The 21181-nt window shown below is 52.6% G+C and overlaps 1 protein-coding gene across 1 annotated transcript in view; it reads left to right on the forward strand.

Annotated features, from left to right (window-relative positions):
• The window catches only part of LOC102552269 (uncharacterized), a 96398-nt gene that overhangs the window by 70010 nt on the left and 5207 nt on the right, over nt 1-21181 (forward strand). The window contains 21 exon segments of the mRNA XM_063270018.1: nt 1441-1706; nt 2007-2546; nt 4929-5047; nt 5049-5131; nt 5346-5409; nt 6822-6926; nt 11317-11392; nt 11583-11720; nt 12265-12320; nt 12707-13014; nt 14538-14604; nt 14606-14652; nt 15441-15562; nt 15656-15795; nt 16338-16569; nt 17298-17407; nt 19286-19377; nt 19701-20048; nt 20259-20263; nt 20404-20559; nt 20664-20756. Coding sequence (XP_063126088.1) covers nt 1441-1706; nt 2007-2546; nt 4929-5047; nt 5049-5131; nt 5346-5409; nt 6822-6926; nt 11317-11392; nt 11583-11720; nt 12265-12320; nt 12707-13014; nt 14538-14604; nt 14606-14652; nt 15441-15562; nt 15656-15795; nt 16338-16569; nt 17298-17407; nt 19286-19377; nt 19701-20048; nt 20259-20263; nt 20404-20559; nt 20664-20756 — 3167 coding nt within the window.

Genomic DNA, 21181 nt, shown 5'->3' on the forward strand with positions numbered 1-21181 from the left:
ATCTGGCATAGACTTCTCCATGACATCTCTGAGGAAGTCAAGCTTAGTGACCGGAAGTGGGTGTTTGTTTCTCTTCTGCACATAGCTGTAGACATACAGCTTCCCACCCCGTCCTTGCAAGCATCTAACATTCATTTGAGATAGCATTTGTTCCCAGACTGTCTGCACACTGTCTGCCCGTAGGTCTCCTTGTTCGACTTGGTGTTTTGGTGATTAAAAACTCAAAGGTCAGGGTTTCACAGCAAGGAACACAGCCGAGTGTGGCCGAGTGTGACCACAGAGCTTTCCTACATTGGCCTTAGGCTCAGGTGTGCCGAGCTTCGGTGTTAGGGGTGGGTTGCAGGGATGCTTACACACCTAGTTTATACAGTTCCAGGGGGAGGCCATGACTTCACAGACTCAAGGCAGGCATCTACCAACAAGCCACACCCCCAGCCTGCTTTCATTTAGCTTAGAATAGCAAGAGCGATTCTATTTAAATATTGAATTACTCCAACACCGTTTACTGAAAAGTCTTTCTGGTCTCATTTGAATTTCCTTTGAACCTCTGTCAAACACTTCGGTTAACTACAAATGGGTCCTTCCCAGGCTGCAACCCAATTGGCTGGCACTCTATTTTCAAGATTCTCGTGGCATCTGACCCTTGCTGTCCATCTATTTAGGATAGAGATAAAGGCTCACATTTTGTAGTATGTATGTCTTAGTTACCTTTCTCACTGCTGCATCAAAATGCCCAACAAAAGCACTTTAAGGAAGGAAATGTACTGGGTAGTGAACAGACAGCACATGGCAGGGAATGTAGGGCAGCGGGTACATGAGGCAGCTGGTCACACTGCGTCCATGGTCAGGAACCTCCTTGGTATTTAGTTTAGGGCCCAAGAGATGGTGCTGTCTACACTTGGGGAGGCCCTCCCCACATCCGTTCACCCAGCCTGCAGAGTCCTCACGAACATGCTCCGAGGTGTCTCCTAACTGATCCTAGACCCTGTCAACTAGACAGCCGAGAAGGACTATCACGGTGTGGCAATGCGGACTCCCTCAGAGCATTGTGGGTTTGTGAGCACACACCAGAACGTCTCGTGAGAAAGTTGTATCAGGAGATGTGTGGACCCTGACACAGAGCCAAGTTGGAAACATGGGATGAGACCCTGAGAGTCACTTTCCTAGTCCTGCAACTCCAGACTGGGTCTCTCAGAGCTTCCTTGGTGCCACGTTGCTGACGATCCACTAGGCCAGCACAGAGGGTCTGTGGTGGCAAGAGAGGTCAGGAGTCAGTAGACATCCTCACCAGGCTGGCGGCCTTTCAACCAGTTCACGTGGCTCTACAGCGCCCTGAGAGGAGATGGGGTACCACAGTCTAGGCCACAGTGTTGGCCTCACAGTGCCTGAGATGCAGCAACTTCCCACTCAATATCGTGTGCTTCCTTCCCTGCTCCCCAGGTTCTGTGAGGGTGGCCACTGACTGGACCATGCTGAGCTTCCTTCTGCAGGACGTGCATGAGGAGACAGGGAGCAGCAGCTTGCACACCCTGGCCTGCATCCTCACTCAGAACTGCAGTCAGCACTTGCCGGGAGAGCTCCAGCTGAGAGGGCAGTGGCACACCTACCCTGGCGCCCTCAGGGGCAAGGCCAGCATCCACAGTGACTTGACCAGCCTGTTCCTGAATGGGACCTGCCCCTTAGATCTGGGTATAGTCAGCTTTCAGGCAAAGTGACTCCCAACTTCAACACGCTGTGTGATGCGGGTAGGAGGGTTCTTTTCAGCTGAGTGGCTTCTCCCAGACTCTGAAAACCTAAAACTAAGGGCAGGAGTGAAAGGGACATCTGGAGCCCAAAGCTGTGGCCTTTCTGTCACCTGTGTTTGTGGGACAGATCAGGCCTCAGGCCCTAGTTCCCCAGGCCATTTCTTAGATGCCTGGAGAGGCCCAAGATGTCTGTGCAACAGATGGCTACACTGCCAACCCCGGTGCCTTGTTAGAAGGTTTGGGCCTTTTACTTGGTAGCAGGCAGCCCACAGGGGCAAAGGTCTGACCCCGGCTATGGACAGGAATTGCTCTGGGTGGTTGGATCAGATGAAATTACCACTTCAGAGGGACAGGGAAAGTTGCATGTGGCACACCTGGAGTCTCTGGGGACAGCTGGACTCCATGAATCTTATGGGAGTCCACTCTGACACAACAGGCTGGAATGGGCCCTGTGACAGTCCTTTGCTTCCATCCACTGCCACCTGTTCTTGGGTCTCATCTGTAGGAATCCCCTCCAAGGCTGAGACTCAAGTGACAGGGGCCCAGGAGTCTTTGAACAGCTCAGCTCAGATGTCACTGTGGAGTGCGACCAGCTACCTTGATGGCAACCTTGATTCATCAGGCCCCACCATGCCCAGCCACAGGCACTGGGACCTCCCCTTCTCCATATATAGCCATGGGCACATCCAGGTGGGTGAGGAGAAGACTGGGCCAATGTGGCAACAACCAAGCAACCTTGCAGGCTCAACAAGTGTAATGGTTGTTTTTCTTGCTGTTGGGATACAATACCAGACAAGAGGAGCATAAGGGTAGAGAGTTTGCTTTGGCTTACAGTTTTAGGGCACAGTCCAGGGGTAGAGAAGGCATGAAGGCAGGAGCATGATGCGGTTGGGTCATATCACATCTGAAGTCAAGAAGCAAAGAGAGATGAATTTGGGTGCCCAGCTCACTTCCATTTCAGTCAGTCTGGAGTGGAGCCTAGGGAATGCCGCTGCCCAAATTTAGATGTGTCCTCCCTTCCCAGTCTAAGCTAGGAAATCCCTCAGGGACATGCCCAGACACTTATCTCTTCACTGATTCTAAGTCCTGTAGGGTGAAAATTGCTAGCAACTATCACAAGGAAGCCACCAATAATCACCCACTGTCACTCATATAGTATAAGGAGTAGAGCCAGGTTTAGAGAGGCTGAGGCAAGAGGATTTAAGTTCAAAGACAGCTTGCACAACTTATTGAAACCGTGTCTCAAGAAGAAAAACTAAAAGTTGTGGCTCAATGATAGAATGCAGCAGCTTGTGTGAGCCCCACCCCCAACACACACACACACACACACACACACACACACACACACACGTTTGATGAGTCACGTTTGTGCCTGTCACTGGGCTGGTCAAACCATCAGCTAGAGCATGTGGATTTCTATGTCTGTTTCCTCATCCGCAAAGTGAGCTGTTGACAGACACTGCCTTCTGTAGAGGCTCAGATGAGGAACCTTCTAGAACAGTGCCTAGCCCATAGAGACCCTTAGGAGCAGCTACTCTGGCTGTGTAATCCTTATGTAGGAATGGCTTGCCCATGATGGCTTTCCTAAAGGTATAGATGTAAGCGCCAGGACACACAGGCACTTCAGCTTGCAAGGGGACCTCATTGCAGGCCTAGCCAAGCTCCAGTGAGTGTGACTCTGAGGGACACCCTGAGATATGGGGAACAGAGATGCCCCTGTTATGCGCATCCCATTCTACCTGACCAGGTCCACTGAAGGAACCTGCAGGGGTCTGGCACACAGCACAGGATGAAGGCCTCAGAAGCTGGGGTAGCAGTGTGGGCTTAGAGCACGAGGGGCTTCCTGCCGTAGCCAGCAGAATGGGGCTTCCTGTGGGGCTCCAGTATGAACATCCCTCTGTCTAAGCTTGCCATGTGCCTACAGTCCAAACATCATCCAGGACTATAGTTTTATGTTTTGTTTATTTTGTTGTTTGTTTTTTGAGACAGGGTTTCTCTGTGTAGCCCTGGCTGTCCTGGCTGTGTAGACCAGGCTGGCCTCAAACTCAGAGATCTGCCCACCTCTGCCTCCAGAGTGCTGGGATTAAAGCCTGGTGCCATTCCACTCAGGCCCCTGGGGCTGTTTGTTAAGAGTGTGAGTCTGAGGCAGGGGAATTGGTTCAATGGTAAAGAATAGCTCTCTCTTCTGCCCCCAGGCACTGCATGTATGTGGTACACAGACTCGTATGCAAACAAAACATCCATTTACTTAAAATAATAGTTTTTAAAATATGAATCTGGTCTGGCAGGATTGGGGCAGCCTGAGACTGTGTGTGCTTGAGTGACACCAACATCCCTGGTCCACAGCCAGCACTACAGACAGACATGGCCCCGATGCCACCTTAACCCCAACCCCGTCCTTTTCAGTAATGGGAGGTGGAGGTTTTCCCTAAGGCCTGAGACAACTGAAGGTAACACAGGAAGGACCAATGTGTTAGGGCAAAGGACAGCAGGCTTCTCTGCAGAGAAAGCACACTTTAACCCCAGCACTTGGTAGGCAGAGGCAGGTGGATCGGTTGGTCTCTGTGAGTTCAAGGCCAGCCTGGTCTCCATAGTGGGCTCCAGGGCAGCAAGGACTACAGAGCGAGAGCGAGAGAGAGAGAGAGAGAGAGAGAGAGAGAGAGAGACAGAGACAGAGACAGAGACAGAGAGACAGAGACAGAGACAGAGACAGAGAGACAGAGAGACAGAGAGACAGAGAGACAGAGACAGACAGAGAGAGAGACAGAGAGAGACAGAAACACAGAGACACACAAGACAGAGACAGAGAGAGACAGAGACAGAGACAGAGACAGAGGAGAGAGAAGCCTTAGGTCATGGACTCTCCCAGTCCATAGCAGTCATTGGCAGTGGCTGATGAAGGAGTAGAGCCATATTCTAATAAACTCTATTAACAAGAACTGGAGCACAAGCTAAGAAGCCCTAGGCCTGTGAACCTGTTCTCACCAGTAGGACAGCTCTGCCTTCCCAGGCTTGATCTTGTTATTGTGCCTGTGCCCCTCCCCCAGGCCACTCTCTTTACCTCATTCCACTCGAGGGAATGTTTGAAGTCAGGCCTGCTCTTTTCATCTCTTGGCCCTGAAATCCCTGGGGCTCCGGAGTGTGGCTCACAGGGCATGGTCCATGCTTACAGTGTCTCTGCAGGTCCCTGTGGATGTTCATGATAGTGCGGCCAGCTTTGAGCACTCCACACATATCTCGGCTGGCCCTACATCCACCAGCTATTCTGTGAACGACGGGCTCCAGGACGGTGGACTGGAGCTGTAGGGCACAGCACAACACTGAGGCCCTGCTGCAGGCCGGAGGCCCTGGTGAGGTTAACCTGCGAGGTGAACTACAGGTGCATGGTGAGCTTACACGTCAAGGTGGGGCTTCTCAGGGGAAGCTCTAGGGGACACCTTGTGATAGATGATCCCTCCCAGGCCTATATGGTGGCCTCTATATGGTGGCCTCTTCTGCCAAAGTCCACAGCTGCAGCATGTCCCCATTAGAGTTTGTTGCATTGCTGGCCCAGGAGGAAGCTGAGTTCGAGTTCTCACAGCTCTTGTCTCTGGGCCCGAGTGGACCTCCGTGGCAGGATCAACGAGGTCAGCATGGATGTGACAGCCCTCACGGCTCAGCTGCCGTATGTTCCTCTCATCCCGTTCCCCACGTGCAGATGGGAGGGTGGACAGTTGCTCACAACACTTTACAGTTTATAGAGGCTCTGTTAAAACGACAACGACACAACCGAACAGTCATGGCCTGGGTGTGGAACACATCTAGTTCCAGTACTAAGAGGCAGGAAGGTCTCTGAGTTCAAGGCCAACCTGATCTATAGAGTTCCAGACTTTCAAGGCTGAACTCTGTTGTGAAAATAAAAATCAAAACTAAAACAAAGCAGTTGCAGCCAATGCCTACCAAGCAAACTCTTGACCACAGCCATGTCCTAGCTCCTGGTCAGGATCCTGTCTGCTCATCCAATAATGAATCAAAGCTAAAACCCAGCTTCCTTTTACCAAGGAGACACTGCTTGGTGCTGTGAGCATTGCTTAGTACCCTAGTGCTGTGGGCAGTACTCAGTGCTGTGGGCAGTACTCAGTGCTGTGGGCAGTACTCAGTGCTGTGAGCAGCACTAAGTGCTGTGAGTAGTACTCAGTGCTCTGGGTAGTACTCAGTGCTGTGGGCAGTACTCAGTGCTGTGGGGAATACTCAGTGCTGTGGGTAGTACTCAGTGCTCTGGGTAGTACTCAGTGCTGTGGGCAGTACTCAGTGCTGTGGGTAGTACTCAGTGCTGTGGGCAGTACTCAGTGCTGTGGGCAGTACTCAGTGCTGTGGGCAGCACTAAGTGCTGTGGGTAGTACTCAGTGCTGTGGGCAGTACTCAGTGCTGTGGGCAGCACTCAAGCTGTTCTGTGTTTCCTTTCATCCTTCTGACACCCACTTATGAATACCACCTCGAGGTAAGAGCCCTACTCTGCCATCCCTGGCTGTGCCGCCTAGAGCAGATGCTTGTCCGTGCTCTCAGCCTCATGTGTGAAACAGAGATGGTAATGTCTGGTCATGTGGAGCTGAGGATGCTGGGACACCATTGGCTGTGATGATGTCTCTGGGTCACACTTAGGTTTGGTAGGCAACTTCCTCATGGCCATGTAGCGAGCAGGCAGTGGAGAGAGAACTCAAATCTCCCCAGAAGTGTGTGCGGGTGCCCACAGCCCACCTCCAGCCATTTCTTCATGTCCCACAATTCCACTGAAGAAGAAGGGCAGATCCTGGTGGTTTTCTTTTTGTAGTCAGGACCCACAACTGAGTGAGCCAGATTCCCTCTTTCCCCATCTGGTTCTGTATTCATGTCTGGCTGCCGGGTGTGCAGGGGTCACCTGAGCCCTGCCCACAAGCCCAGTGTCCAGGGGCAGCCGAGAGCCAGGGCCTGCATGCTTGGGGGCAGGGTAGGGTCTTGCTCTGGAACTGTGACTCACGTAGGTATCTCTGCTGATCTCTAAGGCTCTCAGCACCCCCAACACCAAGTGTCTTGTTCTCTCTTCCTCCCCTACCTCAGTTCTGAGAACTGGACCTTGCAAGACGTGAGTTCCTCCCTGAAACTCACTTTTAACACCCAAGATATGGTGGTCCTCCGTGTCCATGGCCAGAACCATGCCAACAGGTAGGACCTCTTGCTAGTTCTGGGAGCTGCCCAGGAAGAGGGGAGTTGGGGACAGCCTGAACTAAAGGCAGCTGGCACTGATGGACACCAATGAGACACGATGGCTCTCCCAAATCATTACAAAACATCACAGCCCACTAGGAAGGCAGAATGGTAGGCTCAGAGAGGCAGAGTTGCTTTTCCAAGGTCATAGAGCTTTTTAAAGTTCTCTGTCCTCTGGGGAAGCAAGAGTGAGTCCTTAGACTCTCTCCGTCTGTCTCTGTCTGCCTCTCTCTCTCTCTCTCTCTCTCTCTCTCTCTCTCTCTCTCTCTCTCTCTCACAGCAGCCACTGGTCTTAGTGGAACAGGTGTGGGGCTCACACTCTTTCCTGTTAAGTGGGGTGTGGTTACCGGCTCCCCTTCTTGAACTCGGTCCCCACACTCTCACCTGGGTGAGGCTTTGTACTGTCTGGGGAAATGTCTGGTTGCTTAGCCAGGAGAGTAAGGTTGCTAAACACCCTTGGGTGCATAGAAAGGTCTCGACTGCAGATTCCATGGCCCCATAGATAAGCAGCTTTCAGAAGGGCGGCATGGAGGGTTCCTGGGAGCAGGTTGGGGTGCCTGCTGCCCATATCCCCTAGGGCTCCTGCTATACAAACCCAAGAATTTGGGCTCTTGGAAGACACACAATCCGGAGCCAGTTTTAGCCCTTTACAGGAGAACTGATGCTGAGAGGTGTGAGAAACTGGCTCCTGGTGTCAGAGCTAGATAGAAGCTGCACCTGTGGGACCCATGACCTGGTCCCCTGGTGACTGAGACCACACTTGGACAGACCACTCACATTTGGGACTCTCTGACCCTCTCACCTCGGGTTAGTGCTGAACCAGACACCCTCATGCTAGCTCCAGTCCTGTCCCTTACTTCCAGCACAGAGTTGCTGCTGTGGGACTGGTGCCACCTCCCCTCCCTCCTAGGCTGCTGTATCAGCCCCTTCCACAGCCAAGGTGATCACCCAGCACTTCCCTCTCCTAAGGTTCCAGACAGAACCCCGACAATCCAGCGCAGCCTGGGCTGCTGGGGTATGTCAGCACCTCCAAGTCTGTCAAAGGCAAACCCTGGCTCCCCCTCTGGCTTTCCCAAACACCCCTGTTTACATTTCAGAGGAACCCAGGGGACCCTGGGGTGCTGGGATATCTGCCTGCCCTGGAACCTGGTACCTGATATCCCACTCCCCAACCTGGCATGCCCCCAGCAGCTGCAGCAGCTGCTCCAGTCCTTGGGGAAAGCCTACCACTTCCCACCCCACCTCCACTCACCCTGAAGGCTACAGGGAAGCCTGGGTCAGCATGGTGGCTTGTTAACCTGTGACTGAAGGCTGCTTCTGCATTGTTCTATTAGCCTCCGTGTCTGTCCCTAGTCCCCAGATCAGGAGCTCCTACAGGTGATGCCAGCCAGCCCTAGGCACAGGGACCAATATAGAGTAGCTGCTTGGTCAATACAGTGAGACCTGCCAACTGGCCACTTCCCCACTTCCCATTCCCACCCTCCCTACCCCTGCCCCTCCTCCCCATTCTCCCCTTCCCTTCCCCATTGTCCTTCTGCCTGTTCTTAGCTAGGCCAGGCCCATGGCCTCCTGCATGCTAGCCAAGCTCTCTACTGCTGAGCTATACAGCCCCCACCCCAATCCCTGACCACCACATTTCCCCACCAGCTTTGTCCAAGTCCTCCTGATCGAATCCTGGTCTGCCTTTGTTTACAGAGTGAGTGCCTGCTGTTTTCAGCCCTTTCCCCTGAGAGAGTTTTGTCCTCGAGTCACTTAGACTGCCTCAGTGCACAGGAATGGTCTCTGTTGGGCCAAGGATGTGGTTCAGTGGGTGGAATGCCAAACGGGGACAAAGCCTTGGGCTCCACCCCCCACCCACATAAACCATGCACACCTGTAACCCCCACACTAGGAAGGCAGAAACAAGAGGATCAGAGGGTCAAGCTCATAGTTCATGTCAGGCCAGCCTGGGCTACATGGGATCCTGTCTCAATCAACAAGGAAATGCTGATGGGCCAGGGCAGACCACACACCTCAAGCGTTTTGTAGAACAAGGATTTTTATATAACACTGCATAATTACAAAACCCAGGATGTTTAATTCCTTAGACACATGGTCTTCCAGGGATTGAACCCAGGGCCTCTTGAATGCTAGGCAGTCTCTCTATCAACTGAGCTACAGCCCTAGCCCTAGTTGGTTTTGTTCTGTTTGTTGTTGGTTTTGAGATAGTCTGTTTATGTAGCCCAGGCTGGTCCTGAACTCACTGACTTTGAGCTCACTACCACCTTTTCTTACCTTCCCTATCGCAGCTTCCGCAAGAGCTGGGATTTCAGGCCTGTGCCACCAGGCCTGGCAGGAACTGGAATGCTAAAATAACACTTGGGTAATTAGAACTCCCCAGCTGTTCAGGAAGGCCTTTTCAAACGTTCAGTCCCAGGGTTAGACCCGTAACAGCAGGACCCAGAGCTGCACAGGACGCGTTGAACCATGACACATTTCTTTTCTTATCGTTGAGCAGTAGTCTACAAACTTGGGTGTAGGAAGCCGGAAAGCAAGCTTGGGTATATGAGGTGTGAGCCACAAGCCATCCTGTCTCTGCTACAGCACTCAGTTCTATCACCGGAGGACCCCAGCTACTACAGTTGGTAAGTAAATGTGCAAACAAGACAGATAACGATCAGGTGGCGGTGCTGCTGGAGGTGGTGCAGAAGGCCCTAGTGTGGATTCCCAGCACCCATAAAAATAACAGGCACAGCCAGGTGTGGTGGTCCATTCCTTCAATCCCAGCACTTAGGAGGCAGAGGCAGGAGGATCTCTGCAAATTCAAGGCCAGTCTAGTTTGTAGAGTGAGTTCCAGACTAACCAGGGCTACACAGTAAGAACCTGTCTCAGACAGATGATAGACAGACAGACAGACAGACGGATAGATAGATAGATAGATAGATAGATAGATAGATAGATAATAGATAGATGATAGATAGACAGATGATAGATAGATAGATAGATAGATAGATAGATAGATAGATAGATAGATAGATAGATAGATAGATAGATAGGTAGATAGATAGAAATTGGCAGGAATAGCAGCACATACCTATAATCCAAGGCTGGGTGGGTAGGGGAGACAGAATCCCTGAAGCTCATTGGCCAGCTAGTCCAGTCAATCAACAAGCTCCAGGTTTACTGAGGGACCCTGTCTCAACAAACAAGGTGGAGAATGGTTGTGGAAAACGCTGGACATCAACTTTTGGCTTCCACACACATGCTACACACGTGCACATAATACCCCCAAATACAATTTTCTTTACCAAACCAATAAGTTTGACTGCAGGCCACATCAACTGAAGGTTGACTCTAGATCTAGAATCTTCTACTCTTCCCTTTATGTGTGTGGGTGTAGGTGCCTGCAGAGGTTGGAAGTGGGCATCAGATCCCCTGAGTAACAGGATCTGGAATGAACCCTGGGTCCTCTGGAAGAGCAATATGCACCCCTAACTGCAGAGGTGTGTCTGCAGCTCCCCAACGTGTTCCTGTGAAACGTTTCAGATATCAAAGTGAAATAAATGTTCATCAACCTGTATGCCCACTGCCTAGATTTTCCCCGTTCATCTTTTCTCACTCAATTTCTTTTAAAATCCCATGTTTGCTATCCTGACATGTGAAGGCAGTCAGTTTGTGGAACGCCGTTGTTTGTACTTCTGGATTGTTTGTACTGGGTAAGAATTAGTTTGAACATGCTGACAGGGCCTCTGAGCTAGTTGGAAGCAGCATTTTAAAAAAATTAGTTCTTAAGTTATTATTTTGTGTGTTGTGTTTTGACTGCAATGTATATCTGGCGACTACGTGAATGCCTGATGCCTTCAGAGGCCCAGAGAGAGCACTGGCTCCCCAGGAACTCGTCAGTGACAGATGTGAGCTGCTAAGTGGTTTTGGGACTCAAACCCATGTCCTCTGGTTGGGTAGCCAGTGCTCCTAGCGGAATCTCCTCTGCAGTCCTCTTGTTCAGATTTTACTAATGACAATAAACTTAACTCTATAATCCAGCTAGACGCTGAGGGGAATAAGGAAAATGTGGACCCCAAAGTATGAGCATCAATTCTTGTCCCTGTCCCTAAGTCTTTTGGCTCTTCTATGGGAGTCTGGAATCTATACTAAGTGACAGTCACTCTGCCAGCCCACAGGATGGTACATTTCAGTAGAGTTTTCAAAGCCGTCTATGAATAAAGCAAGCATCTTTATCTGTAAGGTCAAATGGTCAAGGCTCAGGAACCCAGGATCTAGCTGTCAATAACTCAGTTCCTGCCTAGTAGAGCTACCCTGGAGCCTGATGGAGCACTGACCTTTGTTACACTGCCCTCTGTGGCCTTAGGTGGAAACACAACTACATCCCCGTGTTGAACCAGTATCTGCATGTCAATGCCCAAGAGCATAGGGTTGTTGCCAGTGTCTGGCCAAAGGGCAGGTGGTACCAGGCTGGCCCTGGGTAGCACCAGGCTGGCTCTATCCCCATTCAAGACCCTTACATCATCAGTTCGTTCATTGAGGGGAGCTGTGGGCCCCTTGGGTCTGGGGCTCTGGGAGCCAGGTGTCATCTGGCTGATGATGGCATCTCCCCTACACGTTTCCCTCCACTAGCTCCGATGCTTCAAGGGTGAGACCAAAAGCAGCTTTGTCCTAGAGGTGGGGGAGCACTGTTTCCACATCAGTATCAGCCCGCTGGCTGCTGAGGACAGCCTAGCCAATGTCATCCAGATGCAACAGACCTTCTCCCAGGTATGTAGGTTCCTCGAAAAGAGTGTATTTGAGGCTTTGCTTCTGGGGATACCAATACAAGCCAGGCTCTGAAGGGGGCAAAATGGCAGAAGGGACTCTCAGCTGTGTGTCTCATCTCTGTATCTACTGATCATCCCCTAGACCCTAGGTACCACTCCAGAAACTGGGGTGTAGCAAGAACCAATTAGCTCTGACTGTCACTGAATGTAGTGGAAGCAGGTGACAAAAAAAATCATATAAGTAGGATATATAAGCAGGACACACACACACACACACACACACACAATTGATTAGAAGGGAGGATGTCAGGAAGTGTCACCTGAGGAGGTGACACAAGCTTATCCTGTATGACAAGCAGTCTGGGAAAAGAGCACTCCATGCTAAAGGCCTGGGGTGGGAATGAGTCTGAGAAGTACAGAAGCCCTTGAGCTGGGACAGACAGGCTGTGTGGGGACAGCAAGAGCACTTTGCACATGCTGTGCTTGTCGGCCCACACAGGGGGCTACAAGCACCTTCCTTCCCTCCAGGCTCCCACAGCTGCTAGGCTGAGAAAGGCCTGCAGGTGGCGGCAAAGGGGGAGCAGCTGGGCAAGAAGAAAAGGTCTCTCCCCAGGGAGGAGCTGGTGGGCATGGCTTTAGAGATATGTAGGGGGGCTGCTGAGTCAGGGCAATGACCTAAGTCCCAGCACTAGGGAGTATCTGTGGTGAGTTACAGGACAGCCTGGGCTACACACAGCCTGGGCTACACACAGCCTGGGCTACGCAGGGACACAGAAAAAGAGGGAGGGAAAGAGACAGTAGGAACTGACAGTCTTACCTCACATCACAGACAGGAAGCAGAGACAGTTCAGAGTGGTTAGGAGCCCTGCCCAGAGGCACACCGCACGTCTATAGAGCTCACGGGCTCTACCCTCTGTTGCTCACGCTCCCACCCTCTTGCTCACGCTCCCACCCTCCCCCTCCCGCTCAAGCATTGTGGTTCTGAAGATGCAGGAAACAACGATCCACACGATCCACACACAGCTCCCGTTCCTTCCTGGATGTGTCTCTCTTTCCCCACCCAATCGGTGCGTGGGCTGGGCTCCACACCAGCCACCCCATTCTCTTCCAGCTCAGCACTCTTCCCACAGAGCTGGTCCTGAGGACTGTGATCCAGAAAGCACAAGGCAACCACATCCTGTACCAGGAGGTGCTGTGGGATGGCAGGGAGGTGACCTTCAACGGGAGCCTCTCTGGGTCACTCTCAGAGTTCTTGGGGACCATACGTCTTCAGGGTAAGTGGATGAGGGGCAGGAGTAGGGTGAGGGGTGCTCTCACGGGCCATGGGGGTCCTTGTCCTTGTGTACATGGAATCCTCAGGACATAAGACGGTCCAATGCCCAGTCCTCAGAGGAGACAGGCAGAGAGAGGAAACGCTGTGTCAGCAAAATCTCAGAGAGGGTGGGGCTGCAACCCAGTTGGTAGAGTTACTTACCTAGAATGTTTGATCCTCAGCACCTTAAAAAAATATATAGGTTTAGGGGAAGATGTCTGCAATCCCAACCCCACGAAGTAGAGGCCAGAAGGTTAGGAGTTCAAGGTCATCCTCAGCTACATGAAACCCTCTCTCAAATAAACCAAAATTAACAGCAAAAGTAAATTGGGGCTCATGAGATGGCTGTTGGGGCAGTGCTTGTTTTCAAGCCTGACTATCTGAGCAGAGACCTGCACAATGAAGGAAACAGGCAAATCCCAAAAGTTGTTCTCTCCTCTCCGTTCTCTTGTACCACAGTGCACACGCAAATAAGAGTAATGAAGACCCTAGATTGTCCTGAATGAAACCCAATGGCTTAAAGTGATTAGGAGGGTGTAGCAGAGAGGCCCTGGGAGGCTTGTGCCTCTCAAGGTCAGAGGCAAGCTAAGGAGAAGGGCTCTGTTGATCTCTGGGATCTCTACTGAGCTCAGCACCTTCTGGCTGTTAGCCCAAGTCTGGTGTGAAGCCATCAGCAGCCATCTAAGGTGCTCCACGGTGGCTGGTCAGTGGTCAGGAGAGGGGTAGCAATACGACTTGGCCCTGATGCTTGCTTGGCTGGCCTCAGTGGCGTGTTCTGAGTCTGGGGCTGGGGCCCAGACGTGGCTCTGGGTTGGTGTGGCTGGCTGCTCAGTGCCATTGGGGTAGGAAGAAAGGAGGACAGAGCTCCCATGGGGACAGGTGGCTTTAAGTGATACCATGACAAGAACAGGTGGCTTCCAAGTTATAGGATGGGTGAGGTGACCACCTGCTGCCTGAGTAGCTGAGTCCCCTGAACCAGTCTCCTGCCGTGACCTAAACCCACAGCCATAATCTTACATGAAGTTACTGCCACCCTCTTACCATGTCCCCCACAGTGGAGCTTGCCCACCAGCTGTCTCTGTTCCTGCCACGATGCTGCAGCCCCCGCCTGTCCTTGGAATACTCTAGAGACAGCCACCAGGGCAACCTGGCTGTAACCTGGGACAATAAAGACCAGGTAGGCAGTGGGGCTGGAAGGAGACCCTGGGTGGCCCACCCTGCTCAGGGAGCCTGACTGGGGATCAGCAGCTACACTAGATGCCCACAGATGAGGTCAGAGGACCTCGGTTCCAGCCCCATGTGACAAGTACAGCTGATGTGGTCCTGTGTCACAAATTAATCCTATTGTCCATCCTGCTTGGTGCTGTTACCATTGCTGTTTTCAGAACCTGACACTGAAGTACAGAGAGGAGCTGTCACTGATTTGGAGTGACAACCAGTGCAGCACCTGTCTTTAGCCACCCTCCCAGTCATGCTCCTGTTTCATCCGCACTCCCTGAGCCTCAGGCTCCCTCCCTGTGGGGGGTGGGGGCAGCAAAGAGGGCTCGCTAGGGTGGCTAGGGAAGGAAGAACTGGCTTGCACTTGCCCACCCCTCCTCCCTCCCCTACTTCTGTCCATCCTGTTCACCTCTCCATATGGGGCAGAGGTCTGCAGCCTTGCTAGGAACAGAACTTCAGCCTAGGACGCAGGGAGACTGCAGGTCTCAGGCTTGGTCCTGGAAAGGGTGGGAAGGCCCTGTTCACAGACACAACATGACCTCAACTGTCCTCTACTCGATTCTCTTTCAGTGAAGCCTACTGTGTGCCTGGGTTGGAGACCTGTGCTTGCCCCGCACTTGCATATCTCTGGGTTTTCAAAGGAAAAAAATGATTCTTAAGAGTCTCTGAGCTCATCTGTATGATAACCTGTATATGTAACCACCCCAGGGAGGGCTGAGCAGGGCAGCAGCCTCCCCACCCCCTGTGGGTCCTCAAACTGTGTGTGGCTTCTCTGAGCCTCCTCCGCCACCCTTCAATGCCAGCAAAATGCAAGCAGATGGATGTGGTTTAAACCAGTTGTGATAGGGGCTGGATTTGAAAGGCCAGTGAGACCTTCGTGAGAGACGAGACCATCAGCCAAGGGTCCCTGGGAGTGTGAGCAAGGACAGCAAGTGCAAAGGCCCTGTGCTATGGAGCCTCCGTGGAAGAAGCTGACACTAGGCAGGGCAGAACACTCGACATCCAGAAGGGACTGGCTGACATCCTGTCACCAAGGGAGAGGTCTTTCTCGGTATCCCAGTAGAGGGCTCTGGACACCTACAAAGAGGGGCAGAGATCTCTAGCTCCCATTTCCTTACAGGGGAGGATGAAGGCAGCCTCAGTCCTGCCAGCTTCTCCCCTCAGAGGTGGTGACAGCCTCTCCTCTGCTAGTCCCTCATGAGGTTCAGCAGTCCTGGCACAGCAATCCTGGGACTCTGAAGATCACCTGGGCTGACAGATCCTCTATGCACAGTGTAGCCTGGGACGGCTGCCTAGCTGCCTCCCTAAGTCAGGCACATCTATATGTTGGACTGGCTCACTGGTGAGCTCTTGCCTACGATCCTTTGCTTCCAGTAGGCTTTTGCCTAACTACCTGTTCTTGTCAGCTCCAAGGGACCTGGAACCTGGGCCCACCAAAGGCCTGTGGGGCCCTGACTAAGACCCGGGTCATGTTCAGTGAGCAGTTTGATCTCTCCTGGGGCCAACACCTGCTGCAGCAGAATGTAACCTATGAGGTGAGGCCCAGGTAAGGCAGGTCACCTACAGGGGCCTCACCTCCTAGAGGAAGTACAAATCTGAAGGCAGTGCAGTTCTGGGATCAAGTGTGGCTATGCCAGGAGACCTAGGCCACTCATTCCACTGAGTGAGCCTTGCTTCATCTGAATGGGTGTGATAGTCATGTGACCTCCTGGAAGTAGATCAAACACTCAAGTTAGTGCTAGGCCCAGTAGAGGAGCTAGTGGTACTAGGGGCCTGGACATGGGCAGAGGATGAGGGAGGGCTCACCTTTCCTGAAAGGGCAGGGCTGAGTATCTTCCACTTAACCAGGGCTTCCGGTGGGACTAAGTGCCAATCTTCAGAGTGCAAGACAAAAGCCAGACAGCACTGAAATGGGAACAGCTGTCTCTTAGAGCATTCTGCCCTCAGCCCTCTGCACAACATCCCTGGGCTTCTGAGACCCCTGAGGTGCCAAGGCTGAGGTTGCAGATACCTGGCCCCTGTGTGGTTGACAATCACTTTTGGGTGCTGTGGGCACTCTCTCGTATGTGACAAACGCCCATGTCATAGCCCACCATTCCAGAAGCAGCCACTGTCCTGGTGGGACAAGGTCCATGCAGAGGCCACACTGGAGCACATCTTCTCAGGCCCCTGGACCAAGCACAGTTTCCAGGGGACAGTAGAGACTGACTACGTGTGCAAGTTACACCACACTCTCCATCCTGGAGAGCCTACCCAGGGTGAGTCTGGTGAGAAGGGCGGGGTGCAGGAGAACCGGGGACCTGAGGAGGGGACAGGCAGGGTATGACCAAAGCAAGCACAGCCACCCTCTGCATGGCGCCTGCCTTCCCTCAGAGGGCAGAGGGAGACATGTGTAGGGAAGATCATGGTATTCCGGAGAATTCGACAGGAATGTGTCACTAAGGGTGTCACCACAGCCACTGCTGAGAGGCACATGGGACCCTGGGCTACCCTGAGTTCCCCCACCATTCCCAGGTCCTCCTTCCATCCCCACCCTCCTACTATCTATCCATCTACCCCTACCCACCCACTACACATTCATCTATCCACCTTCCCATCCCTCCCTCCCAGGGGCCATAGACGCTTCAGTCAAGGTCAGGCAGAGTATTTGAAATTTAACAAGACATCACAGCTCTTGTTACTCTTGCTCATGCCACTGGGCCATGACTGAGTGGGAGGCAAGGCGGGTGCTGTTCCGAAGTGGAGGAAAACAGGGAAGACCTAAGCTGTGCGATTAGGACCCGGGGGACGCTGGGAAGGATGGGAACCAGGCTTACTCTTGGCCTCAGGGTCTCTGCCTCAGATCATACACAAGCAGGACATGGTGCTTCCGGGTTTAAGGGGCTTTGCTAGACAAGAATTGTGGGTGGGGCAGTAGAGCCTGCCACCCCCACAGCCTGCTACAGCAATCCAGGGGGAAGGGATCACAGGCTGGGCCAGGGTCCAGTGGGAACTGAGCCATTTCCCCTGTGTCTCCTGACTTCTGAAACCTCTGCTGTCTTCCCGTAGGCCCTCTCTTTCTCTGGGGAGCACAGTCTGGACCAGTGTGCACTCCTGATGCGTTCTCAATACACAACCACAGTTGATCTAAGGCATCGGACTTCTCTGGGCATCTGGAGGTACATCTCCAATTTCTCTAGTATCCGTGCCAGGAGCGCCACTGCCTGGGTAGCCATGCCACCTAGTGGCCATTTGTGGAACTTCAGCTCTACATCCTGATGGTCCTGGACTTCTTTCGGGGAGCGTTACTGAACCTAAGGTTCTGTCTGGGTCCACTGAGCGGCTCCTATATCACTCCATGGTCCTTCTCTCCCTATAAACAAAATATGGCTTCTATTTTGCTCCAGTGTGATGAGGTTGGTGTACCACTTGAGGCTCTCTAGAGGAACAAAACCGAGAGAATGGGTATATATATAGAAAGAAAGGTTTTTGGGTTTTTTTTTAATTTATTTATTTAGTATGTGTAGTGTTCTGCATGCATGTATGCCTGCATGTCAGAAGAGGGCACCAGATCTCATTATGAATGGTTGTGAGCCACCATGTGGTTGCTGGGAATTGAACTCAGGACCTCTGGAAGAGCAGTCAGTGCTCTTAACCTCTGAGTCATCTCTGCAGCCCAAGAAAGGGGTTTTATAGGCTGTGGCTCTGCAAGTCCAACAATATCTGTCTGAGAATGGAAGATCCAGAACTTCAGTAGCTGCTCAGTCCACAAGGCGGGATGTCTCAGCTGGTCTCCAGGATATACCAGAATCCTGAAGACATTGGCTCCAATGCCCATGGAGGAACGGACGGACTTGCCAGTGAGAGTGAGGGCAAGCAGGCAGAGTGAGAGCTTCTATGTCCTAAAACAAGCTGACAGCAGAAAGTGTGACCCAGATTAAGGGTGGAGTGGACTTTCCCTCCTCAAAAGATTTGGGTTAAGCATGGATCTTCCAGGCCAAGTGTGGTAACGAAAGCCTTCTAGGCAGAGGTCTATATAATCAAGTCCAAGACAGCCAGGGCTACACAGAGAAACACACACACACACACACACACACACACACACACACACACACACACACACACACATACACACAGAGCGGACCTTCCTACTCTAAGTCACTTACTTAAAAAACAAACAAAGAAACAAAGCAACCACCTCACAAGCACACCCAGCCATTTGTATTTTATTTAGTCAGTCCAGATATAGTCAAGTTGACAACCAAGACTAGACATCACAAATGGCGTTTCTGGATAGGGTCATGCCCACAGGCCATGGCCATTTCTATTTAAGATGCAGAGCCTCTGTGCCTGCCACTTCTTAACCTACATCTAGGCTCTGCCTCGGCATCTACAAACAGGTGCTGGACACAGCTTCCTGGAATCAGAGCAGAGAGCAGGGCCTGAGGCCAACCACTGGGCAGGCACCCAAGATGTGTGGCCCCACCCTTAACCCTCCTTACTCTATGCTGGGGTCTTAGCCCCTAAAACAGAGGAAGGACATGTGCAGGGACAGCCCCTCTCCCAGCCACACCATGGCCTGTGGGGTCTTGTTCTCGGGTCATAACTGCTGAAGCTGAACTGAAGGTGGGATCTTCGGGCCACAACCACAGCTACCTTCAAGTGGCTACTGATTGACCTTGGCTTTGGTGCTGCCCCACAGTCCTTGCCCCAGCCCCTAGTCTATACTGCCCTTAGCAATGTGGCACTTTGCACTCGTGGTTTACTCTAACCCACTGTGGCCTCATTTTTCCTTGACCACCTCTGGAAAGACATCAGAGACTGATGGCTGCACTTCCACTCCTAAGACTCAAGACAACCTCTGATTTCTGCTGAGCTCTGAGAACTGCTGGTCCGAGTCATTTTACAGTCACAAGCTGAGGCTTACTCAAGGTTGCACAACTCGTCAGTTGCAGGATCTAGCTAGAATACAGGGCACTTGGGCCAGGGCAGGCTCCCTTCTCCGAGACCCTCTACCACCAATTGCTTCATCTTTTTCAAGGGTCCTCTTTCCCTAGAACCTTTGACGAATTCGACATTGATCCAGTTCATGCAACAACCATCTGTTCTGTTGCTCCTCCCTCGAGGCTGAGTGCTTACTCGGATTTGGGTAAACTCAATGACCACACATGACTCTTGAAGTTGCTAAGGTCTTTGCAGCAATGCTCATGAGAACTTAGAAGATCTAGGCTGCAGGAGAAACACTTGGGCACTGGGACTGTCAAAGGAGAAATGCCTGGAGTCCCCCGACCAATGGTATCTGTCTAAGGAGAGAGCAAGGTCCTGAGTTCCAAGCTCCCTGGACAGTGTGGGCTTTTGTGATGCTTTTCTGTACATGGTGGGATTCTGAGCCATGTGGCAGGGGTGGAGGGCAGGGAAGCCGATGCTCCCTGGAAGAACAGCCATTTTCCTAACCCTTCCCTACTGAGTCAGCCTTAGCCCGTCCTGAGCCTGGGACAGGCAGATGCCAGAGAGCAGAGCAGCCCCAGCAGCCGGGCCCACTCGGGCCTCTATTATCTGGTCTGTCGTTCCAAGGTCCTAGGGCTCAGCAGCTCAGTTTGCTGGGCTGCATGTCTACCTCGGCTTCCAAAAGCCTGGTCCAGCTGGAAGGAAGCATGGAGGTGCAGAAACTAAGACTGTTGGTGTCCCGGGCCCTGCGCTGTCTTCAGGCTTCTGCTGCCCATGGGGAAGGTAAGGGCAAGGTGACAGTCACCAAGTGCAAGGTGGTGGCTAGGCCCCACCTCTGTCCAAGGGAGCACAGGGGATCCCTACTCCTATCCTGTTGAGAGCTTAGAAACACAGAACCACCCCAGACTTCCTGTCAACTCCTGTGCTGACTTGGCTGGGTCAAGTGAGGCTGTGGAGGTGGGGCTTGGGGAAGGGATCTGGGCCCATCCCAGAGTTAAGTGTGAAGTTGGGGCTTCCAGTATTCCAGGAGACAGGATTACTAAGGTGATACAACTCAAGGCTCTTAAACCCTAATATCTTAAGGTTTTGTATAGGGCACTGGGGTAGGCAGGCAGAGAAGGCCTGGATGTAACCTCGGTCTCTTTCTGGCTCCAGGAGGCAGAGAAGACAGTGACACTATGGACGTGTGCCCACAGGCGAGCCATGGAGGTGGAGGCCCTGCTCCTAGAGCGAGCAGCCTGTCCAGACACTGGGGGGCCTGACCATTCTGACAGCTGACCGGAGCCTCCTCCTAGAGGCACATGGTTGTCAGGGGACCCTACTGAGCCATCTGGAGGTAAGAGGGCCAGGGATGGAGGGCTGTTGGCCAAGAGTCCAGAGCCCTTGAGTGAACGGTGCCCAGAAAAATCAGAGTGGACCCTTCGGGACAGCCCACACATTCTCCAGAGGACTTTCTCTCTATCTCTCACCTGTCCCTCTGTCCTGCAGTCCAGGATGACAGCAATTGGCTCCCAGGTGCAGACCCGGCTGGAAGAGAAGCTCTGTCACCTAGAAGACGATGCAAGAGACATTCAGACCCTGGTGGGTAGCCAGGAAGCATGTGGGGGCTCTGCCCTCGCCTGTGTCCAGCAGCTCTGCAGCCCAGGCATGAGAGGCAGAGGATGCTGTCTCTGTGGTCTCCCACTGATCTTGCCTTGGTTTCCCTGCCTAGGTACCACCGGTGGGCACTCTGGACAGTGTGGCAAATTGTCTGTTACTATTGACTCAGGCTGGGCCAGGCACTGTCCAGGCAGGTGACCAGATGGTGGCCACCTTGTGGAGCAGAGGCTAGCCCAGACACGTGCTGACTGTCACCTCCCTCTCTACCTGGAGCAGCTTCGGGTGGAGACGCAGCAGTTGCACAGTGGCTGGAACGAGAGTATAGGAGAGGGCACTAGTGCAGCCCCACCCCTAGCGCCAGGAGCCTTGGGCCTTCAGACTGGATCTCACACCTCTATCTCCGTCAG

Source organism: Rattus norvegicus, chromosome 10 (assembly GCF_036323735.1).
Source record: "Rattus norvegicus strain BN/NHsdMcwi chromosome 10, GRCr8, whole genome shotgun sequence".
Classification (NCBI taxonomy): domain Eukaryota; kingdom Metazoa; phylum Chordata; class Mammalia; order Rodentia; family Muridae; genus Rattus; species Rattus norvegicus.